The sequence below is a fragment of the Manacus vitellinus genome, unplaced genomic scaffold (assembly GCF_001715985.3).
Source record: "Manacus vitellinus isolate BGI_N305 unplaced genomic scaffold, ASM171598v3 scaffold_14_pilon, whole genome shotgun sequence".
In the NCBI taxonomy this organism is placed as follows: Eukaryota; Metazoa; Chordata; class Aves; order Passeriformes; family Pipridae; genus Manacus; species Manacus vitellinus.
In genome coordinates this window covers 11646046-11661528 of record NW_021939063.1, presented here as the reverse complement: position 1 = coordinate 11661528, position 15483 = coordinate 11646046, and the positions used below count along the sequence as shown (strand labels likewise).

The following is a 15483-nucleotide window of genomic DNA, read 5'->3' as shown; positions in this document are numbered from 1 at the left end:
GGCTCAGTTTCTGAATGCTATGGACAGAAAATGTTATGTTCTGTTACCAAAAATCAGGGAGATGACAGCAGTGTAACAATGTTATTGTTCTACCATTGTATAATACTTTTTAATATCTGGATCTTAACATGACATCACAGGCATGTGAGCCACTCCCTCTAAAAACAGAGCAAGGCAGATCCACAAAATGAGTAGAGGTATATTATTCTAACTATTTTACATAGGTGAACCTAGGAGGGGAGACCAAATGCCCAAGGCTAGTAAATGGAGTCATTGAACTGAAAACACACTCCAGAGGTTCAAATTTCCAATCTGTGCTCTAGTTACAAGACATCACCCTGTGATCCTCCTCCTCATACTGGAAATCCTGGAAAAAACCTATTGAATGGCTATCATAGCTTTTTATGTTTGGATTCAGCAGTTGTTTCAGCCACATTCGAAAGGAATGAGTCAGAAATTTGTGTATGTGGGAAGTGGTTTCCTCTCACATTACTGCATGTATGGATGAAATACATTTCCTCTACTATGAGGCTGCTGAATGAGAAAATAAAGCAGTGCAGCTGACTGGCATTTTAGTGGTTGTACTTCGACCCTGATAATGAAAAGCCAGCGGCCTCCGGAGGCCAGTTTGGATAATGCATTCCATAGGAAAGCTGATGAAGTCACTTGCATTATTATGAAAGATGACTAGAATAGGACAAAGTGGAGAAAAAATACCAATATTAAAACCAGATAAATTAGAGACTCGGTTCTTTAGTGAAACCTGGCCTGGCTGAAAATGCGGGAGGAAGTCAGGCTTTAAGACATGAGCTGTAGTGAGATAATGAAGACACCTCCCTCTGTGCTTCAGTCAGTTTTTCTAGCAACTAGTGTTCAGAAATCAGAGATAATGATAATGGCTTGTGCCTACAGTCATTACAGCTCTGGCACGCACAGTATGCAAGGCATTTAATGTCAAACTTACCAGCACCACGCAGGGAGACAGCGGCAGGGCTAAGTAGAACACAGGTCACCTGCCTTCCAGCCCCAGCTGTAATCAGAGGACCAGTGACACTGCAGAGCAGGCAGTTTTTATTTGGTATGAGAATGAACAGCAAAATTTGGCCTGGGGCTAGAACCTGCCCAAAGATGAATGTCCTCCAATCCCAGGGGCCGGTGTGGTCTTTCTTCTGTCCTTCAAAGATGATTTGATCTGGGAGCGATAAGTTTCTGTAAGGTCTGGAGCCTGGTGAACACCTCAGGTGGCTGTCCCTAAATTCTGGGGAACTAAAGGGGAAACAAAGGAGTTCAAGGGCTGGTCAGACAAGTGGGCTGAGGGCAGAAATGGGATTAAGGGAAGAGAAACAGAAGAGGCTTGCACAAAGCTTTCAAGAGAACTCTGAGCTTCTGAGGGGAGAGCTACATCCAGAAAAAAATTGGAGAAGAAGGAAGACATAGGGGAGTAATAAAAGATTTCCCCATTTGTTCCTTACCTCAGCAGGGAATTTAAGGTTCTTTTTGACATGAAGCCCAGAATTGTTCCAATTATTTAAAGATCAGCACCTTTTTTAAGTACTCTGATGAGCTATGCAGAAGACACAGTTGCTAGGTATGTTTTATAAAAAAGGATCTTACTGCTGTCAGTAAAGAACTTCTAAAACTAACCTTACACATGTGTATATAAAACACGTAGGAGTGCACATCATGGGACACTTAAAAGCATTTTTGTTTGAAGGTAATTCCTTATGGCAAGGCAGGCCAGTCTGTCAGGAGCCACAGCTCCACACCACGCTGGGTCCCCCTGCTCTGGCAGCACAAACACGTGGCCCCAGCCTGATCTGTGCTGTGGTTGCAGTCATGGGTGATTAGTAAATCATTCCATCAGACACCAGGCAGGGCAGTACACACCGAGGGACATTCACCAAGAAAGAAGGAAAGTGCACTTCCGGGTACTTTTTATGTATATTTTCCAATATTTCCTTTGCTTTCAACCTCTGCATGTCAAATGATAGCAAATTGCAAATGTACTAGTTCCAGCTGAGCACAACTGGGGGTGAAATAGCTTTTCTTTGAAGCTAGAGCTAGAGTCCACTTGAAAAGCTGTAGGGAGAGGCACAGACATTTGCAAATGAGTAACTGAATTTCTGACCAGGTGATTTTTCAAAGCATTGTGATTCATGAAACATATTTTCAGAGGAGCTGCATAATCCATTAGGAGAGCAACTTGTGAAAGGGATCATCCCCATAGCTAAGATGGGAATCACTAGGTAAACAGCTTATTAGAAGAATATCATCATCTACCAAATCAGCAGAAAAGCAATATAGATCTTTATGAAAATATTTTAACATAAAAAGAAATTATAGCATTTTCCCCATTGATTTTCATATGGTCATGGATCTCATTACACATTTCAAGTAGGTTTAAAAGTACAGGATAAAGATCCAGGGCCAAATCCTTTTACATCTGAACCATGCCTAGGAGGAGATGGGGAGGATGATTCATCCCACCTTGGCTCCACTGCATGTTGTAACACTCTGGGAGCACTTCTCATGTCTTGTTGCTGGTCTCAGTTTTGATACTCCCTCAGCCTCTTACCTGGAGCATATCTGGGAGTGCTGGTAGAGGAGCTGACAGCTCTGTGTGCACAAAGGCAATTTTCTTTTGGCAAATCAAGGCTTTCCAAGCACAGTGTGTGTCTGCTGGAGCACAGTGCAGACACTGCCCCATAAATTTCGATATTGCACACATGCAAAATGTGTGTGTGTTTGCCTGGCACGGGCAGGGACTGAGGCAAAGGCAATCCCAGCAGTGGTGTGTGAGGGCGGGTAGTCAGATGCCTGATGGTTTACATATGTGGGCAGTTCCTGTGACCACACATATGAAAACAGAGATGAGAAATCTCTAGGGGTCCTTATGCAATCAGTTATATGTGTACAATTTCAAAATAAAACATTAGCTGGGGATAAAAATGGAGAGCTTCGTTTAGCTTTTTATAGCACTTCTTTTTTGGCTTTACTCCCTGCATGCCACACAAACAGCTACCTCTCCAAAATTTTTCTTCATATTTGGGAACCAGTGATGTAACTTCAGCACTTCAGGTGAAACTTCTATATGCCTTTGCTTCATAACCCCTCATTCATTTAAACAGCTAGTAGCTTCCAGCACTGCTTTATTTATATTTTAGAGTTATGGGTGATGTCAAATCAGCCTTGATGAAACACTCAGCTAACTACTGCTCAGACTGCAAAGGGCTGCAGTAAAGTATTATTTCAGTGAAACCCACAAGCTTGGAGAATGCATATTCTGTAATTATCTAATAATTTTTCTTGCATCAGGTTTTGTCATAAAAGAAATTAAGACTCTTAAGGACTTTACCAGCAATGTGAGTTTATCCATGGACTAGCAGACCTGCAGTATTCTTATAGTCTCAGAAGGATTTTGGTTGAGATCTATACCTCTCAATAAGTGTGCTTTCTTCCTCTTCCTTCCTCAGCCAAGCTACATTTCCAAATATTGGTTTAGAAATTGTAGTCACCCCAAGGAGAACCCGTGAACTACATAGGGACAATATAAAATCAAGAAGTTAGTGCCCCCATTTTAGATTTAATCCAGAAAAAAAATTCTCCTGCTTGACATACAGTGCTAAACATTCCAACTTGGGCAGAAACTGAGAGACACACACAAGTGAGAGTCCCCACTCACAGTCAGACCCTGTGGGCAGCAGGAGAGGTGATGCTTGGTGCACACAGGGGGAAGGTCACTTGCCAGTGCTGCATGAAAAATAAACCTGTTAATTGCCCACAAAAGCTCAAGATCACTGATTGCAAGGTCAGTATTTAAAATATGTCATTACTCTCCTCAGTTATTAAGTCAGACCTTCTCAGAGTACATACTTTCCTTTCATCCAGCTCATTAAATATCAGTCAAAAAAGCAAAACATATGAAGTGGTAAAGAAACAGCCAGCTCACTACTGGAATAAAAGTTTAATAGAGGAGTGTCAGCTGTATTTCACATACATGGTCAAATATGACTAGTGAAAGCCTGCAAATGTCTTCCTTCTCCCCTTCAAATACTACAAGTAGACTGTCTTTTAGAGAATAAAATCAAGTAGATTAGGCCAGGCTTTAAACCTCAGGAACCATAAGTAATAGACCATAAAGCAGAGACCAAAGAAAAAAAAAAAACAACCCTTTTAAACATTCTTCCTTAAAGCAAAAAAGGTGAAAGAAGCAAAAGCAGTACCTACAGTCACAAAATTTCACAAGGAAACAACATATGCACAAGAACATTGCTTCCAGCTGCCCTAAGAACCTTGTAGAGAAGTTAGAACACGATTACCTTTACTTCACAGTAACAACAAAAGCCAAAGAGTTTCCAATATTGGATGGTTATCAATTGGAAGAACTTTCCATTGAGTTTGTTTAAAAACCTGTTAAAGCAGAGTTTGCCTCCTTGATCTTATGCCTACAACTGCATTTAGTGACCAGAGGGGTTAAGATTGTAGGAACCGGCCGCTGATTTGTACTGCTGAAGTTCATGCTTGTCACAGCTCTGTTCTAGGCAGATGATGACCTACATATGAAAAAAAGAATGGCTGGATAATACAGAAATTATACAAACACAAGAGTTTAGGCTGTCACACTCATTCTGCTTGGGAAACATAAGGAGAGACAAGTGATTATCTGCTCACAGATTTACTTCTTTTCTACATGTTTTCCTGAGTTTCTTCTCCCCAGTTCCCTTATTATCTGAGCACTTCTCAGTGTCCTACTAGTGTTATCAAATAAGATTTAGTGACACTCATGCTAGTATTTTTACATGACAGCTTAATACTCCCACTGGGTATTTTAGAGAATAGTTCATAAATCAGAAAAGTCAGAATTGGGAAAGGGCTTTCGGGTCATCCTCTCCATCCCTCTCTGCCATAAGCATTTCAAGCAAAAAAAAATCCAACCAAAAAAAATAGCTGATACTTTTGCAGCCTAAAATAAGACTGAGAAAGAAAATAGAGATGCTCTGAAGTGCAATCCTGCAAATAACTATGGATGAACTACCCGATGGATTCCCTCATTTCATTGCCAGTTCTTTCCTTTTAGTTTTGTTGCTGCTTTTGTGGGATCAAAAGCAACTTCTTGCTGACAATGGTCATGACAATGATCATTCTCATATTGTCTCATAAAGTATGATATATCATACTTTACTCAGTGTTTGTCTCTGACATTCATTCTGCATTGCAGCATACTGTCATTTGCAATTGTGGCCCAAGAGCACAAGTGAGATTTCCAATTCCCTTGTCTGTACTGCCCAGGCAGTGACAGACAGATACACTGTAAGGTAGGCACCAGAGACCTGATGAATAGTTATTGGTAATTTAAATGGGATGGTGGTACTATGAACAATTTTCTCTCTAACCTACTGTCTTCAAGCTCTACAAAGGCTAACTATGCCTTCAGAAGCACTGTTTGAATTATTCCTCTTCCCTGTGATTATAGCCAACTCTGTTGGTAGAGAATTTACCTTATGCTACTTCATTAAAGCTATTCCTATTATATAAAAATTTATTGTTTAGCATGTCTATCCTTTCCCTGTAGCTGCAAAGCTGATATGCAGATAATAATGATCTGCTTTGTTATTTTGCATCCCCTTCTCCATCTCTCAAAGGGAGTTTCCTAACAGAGCTCTAAGATCTTGGTCACAAAAGGCCTTGTAACAGATAGATTCTATGTGAAAATTTAGGATTCTTCTTGTCTTTGGTACAGAATGACTAACCTTGCTGGAAGACTTTCTTGTGACTTGTTGCCAAAAGACTAGTTTTCTACTAGCACAGGTTCAGCTCTACTGGCAAAGACAGGATCTCTTGACTGTCCTGTCTGTGGGTTAGATAATATTTGCTGTAGCTTGTGCACTTGGTTAATGAACCTTGGCTAATGTGTTTTTGTTTAAAATGAACAAAGGCTTGTCTATGTTTTCCCTTTGCATCAGTAAACTATGGTCTGGCACTTGTTTTCATCAGTTAACTTCATATATTTCTTAGCTTCCTGGATAGCTTAGTAGAACCACGTGTGATGAACAGCAAAGGAGGGTTTTCCGTGGCTAAAGCTTTCTGTCATGTGTCATGCTCTGCTGTGAAATGAGCCCTGGGCTGCCCCTTGCCTGTGAGGCAAAGGGTCCCAGCAGCCCATATTGTGCCCAACACTGAAGCTTGTGCAGCCAGATTGAAGATGAGAAGCCATGCACAAAGGTAACCTTGACTTTCAATCACAGAAGTGCAGAGTACCAGTACTAGCAAATAAAGCATTGTCCAAGAAGCACAGCCCAGAGGCAATTCTGTCCTTAAGCACATGTTGCCATTTCCTCTCCGTGGCACTCAGCTCTCACCCAGAGCCAATGCAGCATTTGCCTCTCCACATTCTTCAGTTTCTGCAGAATCTGGAAGCACTGAGGGTCACTGAACTTCTATTGGTCCACTAAATCGGGGGGAGGAGGGATAAGATCCCGTGGGTTCAGCCGGGCAACGAGGCAAACATCGTAACTGTCGTGCATGAGGACGTTGGTGGCCACCACATTCCACTGGTTCTCCCACGTATCCAGCTCAAGGATCTCTTTGGTGATAACCTCGTGACGAGCTGAAAGACAGAGGCAACAACAACAGGCATCAGGAAGCAAGTCAAACAGGATCAAAGAGGTTTTTGCAGTTGTTATTACGACCCTTCTGAAAAGGGGCAATAAAAAGGTAATTTCTGTGGTATGAATGACTACACTGTGTGAGGAGCACACAAGTTGTCAACGTACAGCAAATGAAATAGTGCAGATGGAGATCTGTGCAGTGCAGTCAGTCCTCACCCTCTGGGCTCCAGGTGCAGCTGCAGGGACAAAAGCATCAAGTGCTCCATCTTGGCACAAGTATGCAGGTGGCATTTCAGCCTGCAGTCAATTGTCAAATGTTCATCTTTTCAAGGCAGAGTATTGCCTCTTGTTCACAAGTATGCCTACATGCAGTATATTGTCTTTTCTTTGCCCTGACTAAAATACAGCTCTCAGGCTGCTGGAAGCACTCCAAGACTATTTTTTCCTTGGGTGCAAAGTCTGGACATCCTGTGATTTAGGAGAAATAAAAAACCTCCAAGGCTTTAAATGTACTTTAGATGGTCTGAAGTGCTGAGGAATTTGTCATGAACAGTTAGGTTAGAAGAATGCCATTAAATCACAGCCAATCTCCAGACAAGAAGCTTTTTACAGAGACTAACAAAAAATGAAAGAATCTCCATGCAGCAGAGAACCATAGCTGTCAACCAGCAGTGCTATATTAAACTTCTTACAAGACCACAAGCCCTTTCTCTGCTAACAGCAGTCCTGAACTCCACAAAAATTGTTACTCAAACCCAAGTTCTCTCCTAAAAATAAAAAGTGTCTTTCATTTCTGCTCACTTTTTCTTTTCATCTTAAAGTTGCTTTCTCACAGCAAGTAACCTTAGCCTAAACTTTTCTTACTTTGAGCTGAGGACATGCACGTGCTTTGCTGTCAGATGAGTTTCTGGAGAGATGCAAGAGAACAGACACTCCACAAATATCAGGATAAGAACCATAATAACAAAAAACCATTGAATACTCCATGCTGTTTTATTGAGTCATAAGAGACTGGTGACAAGATAAACTTTACAGGGTTCAGACTGAGGTTCCCATTCAGCTATCCCTTATAGAAAGCTTTTTTCTAAAATAAAAAAAACAAACCAACAACAAAAACCTCCCACCACCGCCAACGCTGTCTCATGTCTATCAACTGCACCTCACTGTTTGGGCACTGCCTTTGTGTGGAACTGGCAGCAAAGGATTGGAGAAGGGGGAAAGAGTGAAAAGCAGAAGAACATTCAGAGACATATATTGTTTCCCTTGTTGGAAACAGACAACATATTTTTCCAGAGGACAACAAACCAGGGGATTTAGTGCCCCCAAACCAGTGCTGTCATGGTTTAGGTTCCATGCAAAATTGGTGTTGGCGTTATGATGATGTTGTGTGGTGGGATGTAAAATACCTCTCAGGCTTCTCTGTGAGGAGGAATTTCAGCATGTGGGAAGGTCACATGGAAACAAGACTTCTCCTCCTCCCAAGATTGACTTCCTTACTGAGTGCATACAGGACAGCTCTGTTTTCTGCAGGTCCTGCACATGCACAAGATCTGTGGATGTTGCAGTTTTATGAACATTTCTGCACGTTTTTGTCATGTTTATCTAAGGAAACCACTCACCAACCATTCACCATCTCTGTCCCCTCTGATAAGAAGGGCAGCACATTGTTTCTACCCCACCATCCACAGCCTGTACTCATTTTGCCCTCAGTTGTGTCACAATTGGTTGTAATACAATTTTTGTTGGTCCAAACTCAGACCTCTGGGACTCTCACAGATCTCTAGGAGCTTGTTTGAGTAAAATTTGAATAAGATTTCATGATATAGTCACACCTGAGTAGTTTTGTTCTTTTCCATTCTGTGAAACAAGTTATGATGGTTTACTTATTGAACCTGGATATAAAAGGAGAACAATAATAATAATAATCCATAGGAAGGGTGCAGCCATTCAAGATAGAAGACAGCAGACTGCTAAAAAAACCCAGTTACATGTGAAGAGAGAAGGCATGACTGACAAACAGCAAACAAATAACCAGCCAGTTACCAGTACCAGCACAGAGCTCACTTCTATATGACCCTGCAAGAGTGAAGAGGTTTTTCCTAAGAGGCAAATACAGACACAAACAGACCTAACCTGTGACACAGGAGGCTCCAGTCACTGTATTTTTTTATTAGATCATCTCTTTTATACAATAAATTTTTATGCCTGGGTTTTCTTTGGCATGGATGATGACAAAAATGAGACAATCAGAGGAAAAATAATCAAACGTTGGAACCAAGACATTCTGTGAGTGATTGCAACACTTCAGAAAAAAAAAACATAATTAAAACATCAGAGGCTTATTCAGCAACCCTTCCTTACAAGCCTTGCTGTGTTTTTTCCTGACCCTGGTGACTCCCCACCTTTGGTGTCCCATGTTTCCCTTTTCTGTGGGATGTTGTAACTGGTTTTGTTCCACTTTATAAATTCTGCTTTCCAGCACATGGAGTGTTAGTTAACTCTTAACCCTTGAGAGATAAAAAGAGTATGTTTTTTAAATAAGGGAAGCAATAATTTCTCTAGTCTTATCTTGTTTAATATGAAAGGAAACAGCACTCTTTAGATGAGAAAGTTCATGTGAGGAAAGGCACTGCTTAAAATAGTCATACTTGAGAAAAAAATATACATCTTTTCTTTTTAAAAGAGAAATTACTTAAAGCACCTCAGCTCTTAAGCCTTTTTTTAAATTATTTTTTAATTTTTACTGGTAAAAACAATAGAAAAGGTGATGCTTTTCAAAGAGAATAGCACCTTTGACTTCAGGTTCTAATGTTATATTTCAGCTTTAAAGTTTTAAGCTTGAAGGTGCAAATAATTCCTGATTCTGCTTCATTGATTCATCTTATTTAATTGTAATTTATTTTTTTAAAGGTAATATGTCAGCAGCCAATTTGCTTACAAGAGAATCATGGAACACCCACAAAAATAAATTGGCTGTATTACAGAACTTTAAAACTTACCTACTTAAAAAGCCACCCCACACAACTCCCTGTCATCATAGCATTATTCTGCCTCACTTACCAGATGACCACCTTACCTAATGAAAGGATTTCACTAATTTTTTCTACAAAACCAGGCAGTATTTTTCTGCACTTTCTTGTTTAACCATGAGAAGTTTTAAGAAACTGTCTTACACTGTGTTTTTCTGCAAAGGAGTTAAAGTGAGAATTATTCTGGTTGTACAAACCTAACTCTAGTGCAGATCCTTTTCCAGCGGTAAAATTGTGTTGATAATAGTATGATTTATTCATACTCAGGAAAGGAAAACGCTAAACCAGCATAGGGAACATTAATCATAAATTTATCCCCACCAGAAACTATGGTATATTAAAAAGAGTCAGAACATTTTTGGTACAGTTATGCCTTTTTGATATGCAAGTGCAGACTGAAGCTACACTGAGCCTACAAACTTATCTTTTCCCAGTGTCAAGACTTGAGTTTATACCTGAAAACATTTACTTTATAAACATTAAAATTGTATTTCATATATGCAAACACAGTAGTCAAAGTAAAATGAATCTAATCTTTAAATTATCTTTTATATTCTCGTCTGTAAACACAACACTTTCCTGCAATTTCTCATATGACTTTTTTCTTTGAAAGTGCAGAAGAAGAACAAAAATATTAATTTTCAGTAAGTGCCTGCCTATACACAATCATGCTTTTTCTTTAAAAGATTTTTATGATTCACTCCCCGAATATGGCCAGACTTCATTTTATGATGTAAGTTTTCTCATGTCGTTTGAATGTTTGATGAACGATTCTTGGAAAGGCCCCCAGTATGACTGCAGGCAACATAAATATTTGATTTGCTTTTTCATCTGGTTTTTTTCCTTTTTTTCTTTTTTTAAACCACATTCCATTTGTGATTTGGAGGTTGAGGGGAGGAAGAACTTTCCATGTGACAACGGTATTTATTAGCACTTTTGTCCTTTCTTTTGACCTTTCTTTCTCTTTCCTATTCATAACCAAAAATTCAGATACAATTATTAGAGTTTGGATTGTGAGGGTTAAAGGGAGGCAGATGTAGAAGAATTAAGCAATATGCTTAACAGGTAGAAAATCCATAGTTCATCCAAGATTATTAATCATGCAGCTATTATGTTTGTAAGCCAAGAAAAATAAATTCACTGTGCTGTAGCCTGCTTAGTGTCCAGAGGACTGAACCCAAAAAATGTCATGCTGAAATTCCATTCACTGGAGCTAAATCTATGGCAAGTTTGCTAAAATGTGGTCAATATTTCATTATTTCTTCCAGAATTCCATTGACATCAGCTCGTATATTTGCTCCAGCTTATGAGTGAGGAAGCAGAGTTATGGAGATGGTGAGAGCATGTGCCAAGTCACGAGTCATGGTGCCTCTGCATCAGTGCAGGGCAGAGACATCTAAAGTAGTTTGGGGACAAGCTCGCCTGCCCACTAGCAGTGACAGAACCACACTGACACACTGTTGGATGGCCAGCAGCACCTTAGCAACTTTATCCAGAGCAGGCCAGCATAGAACCAGACCTTAGCACAGAACTACCTTGTGTGGTGGGAGTAGTCTCAATCTCACATCTGTCCTTGAGCTTTGTGCTCTGGGACATCCTCACACAGGCCCCTTACCTGAGGTCCTCCTGACATTGTCCTCAGGTTGTCATAGCACCTTTTCCTTTCCAGTTTGCAGTTTCCTAATATGCTCTGTCTTCTTTTGCATAAATCAATTTATAAAAAACCACACCAAGCCTGTAGCAAACTGCTACCTCTCTGTTCTGCTCTTTCCGTGGAAAAAAGCACTTGTACATCACAAGGTGCTTGCCAGTTCCCAAACAGTCCTCAAAATGCTTACTCAGGTGTTTCTTTCACTGGTTTCCCAGTTCTTGACACATAAAGTCACCCCAGAGTTGCCTTGAAGCAGTTCAGCCTCCACTATTCATTTGTACCTGTTTTTTCATGCCATTATCTGTACCAAAGAATGATTTCAAACATATGGGACTAGCCTCTGCTACTTATCTTTCTCACCACTAATAGCTGCTTTCATGATTACAAGATGCAGAGTTAGGTGACCTGGGAATTCATGTTTGTGTTGCAATGGGATAAAAGTGCATTTAGATCATTACCACCAGATGTCCTGGCTCCTCATTTGCAGTAGGAAAAATAATAAGTTCATCAAGTCTGTGGCCTTCAATCCCATTTGTGTATGTGAGCTGCCCCCAAACTCCACCAGTGTAACACAGGCAGCACCCCTCGTGGGGTCAAGGACATCCATCATCTGTGCCTGTGGGCAGAAGCAGGCAGAGAATACACAGGAGAGGGAACTTGGCTTGGCTGTTTAACATGCTGGCCAGCCTTCATGATGTGAAGTACCAAGGCAGTGTATCCCACCAGACACAGCCAAAACTGGGAGGAAGGTTACTGTTTTCAGAGCACCTGCATGGAGTAAGGTAAGATATTCACTCTCATAGAGAGGTCCTCTATCCTCCTGCTCTGCTGTGTAATTCTTCGGGATCATAGTTTCATAATCCACCCATTTACTCACAAATCAGTGTTTTAAAAAACATATATAAAGAACTGGATGGTCTATGGAAGGAAACTTCTAATTCAGTTACTTCAAATGTTTTTCTTGATTGATTGATCCAGCTACCTCAGCTTTTAAAATCTTTCCAGATTTTGCCTGCAGTTCATAGTCAAGGCCCCTTTCAGACAACCTTACAAGCTGGTCCTGCTTGCACTGCAGGTGATGGCAGGATCACAGGTTACAGAGGCTGTGGGGTCCGTGCTCTGGAAGCCAATGCACCATTCATACGAGTGAAAGCTGCACGATCAGAATAAGAACTACTGGGCCCAGTCTTTCTGAGATACTGTTTCTAAATGCCTTACAATGGGTTAATACATTATTTATAGATGATATAAAGCATGTTTAGACTGTATGCATGACAGGCAGTTATGAACACAATAGAACATGTCATACACGGCTACAAGCCATGTTTCTAAACAATCTATTGACCTCTTCAGCAATTAATTAAAATGCATTAAAATACCTATTAATCATTCATTAACCCTTTATAAACTATAAATGAGATGTAGCAAGAAGCAGGGCTGAATTGCTAATACCATGCTGCCAGAGAGTGGGTCAGATTTAGATGTGGAACGAGCAGGTGCTGCTCCCCAGCAATTCCCCTGACCTGATTTGGCCTCATTTATGGCAGCACGTTTCCAGCTAATGAGCGGGGTAGATGGGCAGCCCTCCCTGGGCTCACGCTGGTGCTGGGGGAGAATTCGGTGAAAGGTCAAGCAGCACTTTTTGGGGGTGGACTCGGCGCACGGGCTGGAGAGCCGTGGCAATGCCTGCGGCACAGCGGCCAGCCAGGAGCAGATTTCTGTGCTGAGCAAAACACAGGGGCTCTGAACCCCTTCCACTGGTGGGAATATTTATTCAAATGGTAACAACTGTGGGTAGGAGAGCTTTAATTATTCATCAGTGCTCAGTAAATTTTAACAGAGGGAAACGAACAGTGCTGCAGATAGGCAGCCCGGGGTTTGCACCTCTGCTTTATTTAGCTGGGAACATGGGAAGGTGCTGGAGAAACAGGTTTTGTTCCAATCTCTCAACCCTCAAACTTCACAAGTGCAGTATTTACTGTGCCAGACTTCTTAATATGTCTATATTTAATTTGATTCCAGTAATGTTCCATAACTACTATAATAAAAAACAAGCACTAGAACAATTCTCCATCTAAATCACATAATGGAGGAGACTAAGGGGAACAGCTTTTATAGGAGATTAGTTGAAAGAAATAACTATTAAGCTAGTCCACTGTCAGGAGTGCATGGTGTGGAGATGCAAACTCATTAGCTCAGCTGGAACACAGTAATTACTACACAGTTCTGCACTGCTGCAAGCAGAGCTGCTTCTATTCCAATGCATGGATTGCAGTTTATGTAAATGAGGCAGAAAATGCTAGAAAATTAATCCAGGGTAACTATTAATTTATTTTTTTTTAAGAATCAGAATTACACAGTTAGTAGGACCCAGTATCACTATCATCTGTCTTGGCTAACAGTTGCAAACACAAAATTGAGATTCCTGCATAGATAATTTTTACCTTTACCCTTCCTCTGACTGTAACAACACTTAAATGAAAAATAAATTTCTACTTGATATCACTAAGTAAATAACAAAATGGAGTTGAGCAGCTCTCGTCCTGTGGCTTGTTGCTTGGGAGAAGAGACCAAAGCCCACCTGCCTAAAATCTCCTTTCAGGTAGTTGCAGAGAGTCGTAAGGTCCCTCCTGAGCCTCTTTGCTCCAGGCTAAGCAGCCCCAGTTCCCTCAGTCACTCCTCATCAGATTTGTGCTCCAGCCCCTTCTCCAGCTCCATTGCCTTTCTCTGGACATACTCCAGCACCTCAATGTGCATCTTGTTGTGAACACAGAATTCAAGGTGCTGCCTCACCAGCACAGGGGGGCAGTCACTGCCCTGGTCCTACTGGCCATGCTATAGCTGATACAAACCAGGATGCATCAAGTTAAAAAACAAAAATCCAAGTCTGTATTTCAATTTCTTACTTCAAATCTATGAGACAGGCAGTTGTACCAATCTCCATAATCTGAAACTAAAGCTACAACCCTGAGACACAGGCTATGAGATCTGTATTTGTGCAGCAACAACAAAAAGTCAACAAACATCTGCCTCTGAAAGTGACAGTGACAGCAGACGACATGGTCCCAGCAAACAGGCACACACCCTTGCCTTCATTATTTTCACCAGAAAAAAAAAAAATTTATAATGCTCAGAAGCAGTCCAAAAGAAAGGGAACCCAATATGGTAGGCATTTTATAAGGGTGTAATTCTGCATACCTGAAGAGCTGCTCCCCCCTCCTTCAGGGAGCCACACTAATGAGGCTCCTTCTGCCAGGCACAGGGGAATGTCAGTAGCTGCCAGACTGTGCAGGTGACAGGTTTTAGTTCGATGCAAAGGAAATCAAACATGTCAACAAAAACACTGTACAGTCAGACTGCAAAGGCTGGTTTAAAATCCATAGTTACAGCAGGAAATGTGGCAGTGTATTTTAGCAGTTAGTGGAAAGCTGCTGGCCGTTTGCACACTGAGCCCTGCTGAGTACTCATACTAGGGATAATGTTTCCACTCTACAGCACTATAAACTAATGGACAAAATCAGCCATTTAAAACATGTCTGATTATCCTGATGAATGCTAGAACATTGCTGAAAAATGACAACATTCACGACACAATGCTACATGAGCTGGAGCTGAGACAAGCAGATTAATGGTTCCTGTTTGACATAGCAGTTTTAGTAGAAAATGAGCTAATTTGTATAAACTGCTGGCTAACAGATGAAGTTTTGCAAGTCTTGCTAAGGAGAAAAATTCAGAACAAGAATTTCTCTTTTTGGGTAGTTATAGTGACTGTAAGAGCATACAACATTCATCAGCCAGTGATACAACACAGAGGTCTCAGGGGTGTTTGTACCATCAAACCATAGACACCAACATCCTGATGTGTTTGGCTTAGGTAAGCCAGGTTAGAACCCCTCATACTCTGATCAAAACACAAAGCTTTAAGAGACAAGAGAACTCCTCAGGGTTCTGAATTGCCTTCTGGTCTTTCAGAGCAGATGTAAAGCACCAAGGACTTGAATATGTCTCTGAAGTGTCTGTTCTTCTCCATCTGCTGCAGGAAGCCTGGGGTCACTAAGGTCTTAGTGTAGGCACTGCAGAGAAGTGTCTAAGCTTCAGCTGAATCAAACCCCTTTCCTCTTTCATGGGCAGGCTTTGAGCAAGCTTCTAAGGAAGCCTTACAAGCTTTACCAACACACCTCAACATTGAGCAACA

At 41.0% G+C, this 15483-nt stretch overlaps 1 protein-coding gene across 2 annotated transcripts in view; it reads right to left on the bottom strand.

Moving 5' to 3' along the window:
- Positions 1–3949: 3949 nt before the first annotated feature.
- Positions 3950–15483, bottom strand: part of KBTBD12 (kelch repeat and BTB domain containing 12) — a 41383-nt gene continuing 29849 nt past the window's right edge. For both annotated transcript variants that reach the window (XM_008925300.3, XM_018068464.2), the window contains exon 6: positions 3950–6607. In XM_008925300.3, coding sequence (XP_008923548.2) covers positions 6438–6607 — 170 coding nt within the window. In that variant the 3' untranslated portion in view covers positions 3950–6437. The remainder of the gene's footprint in view (positions 6608–15483) is intronic.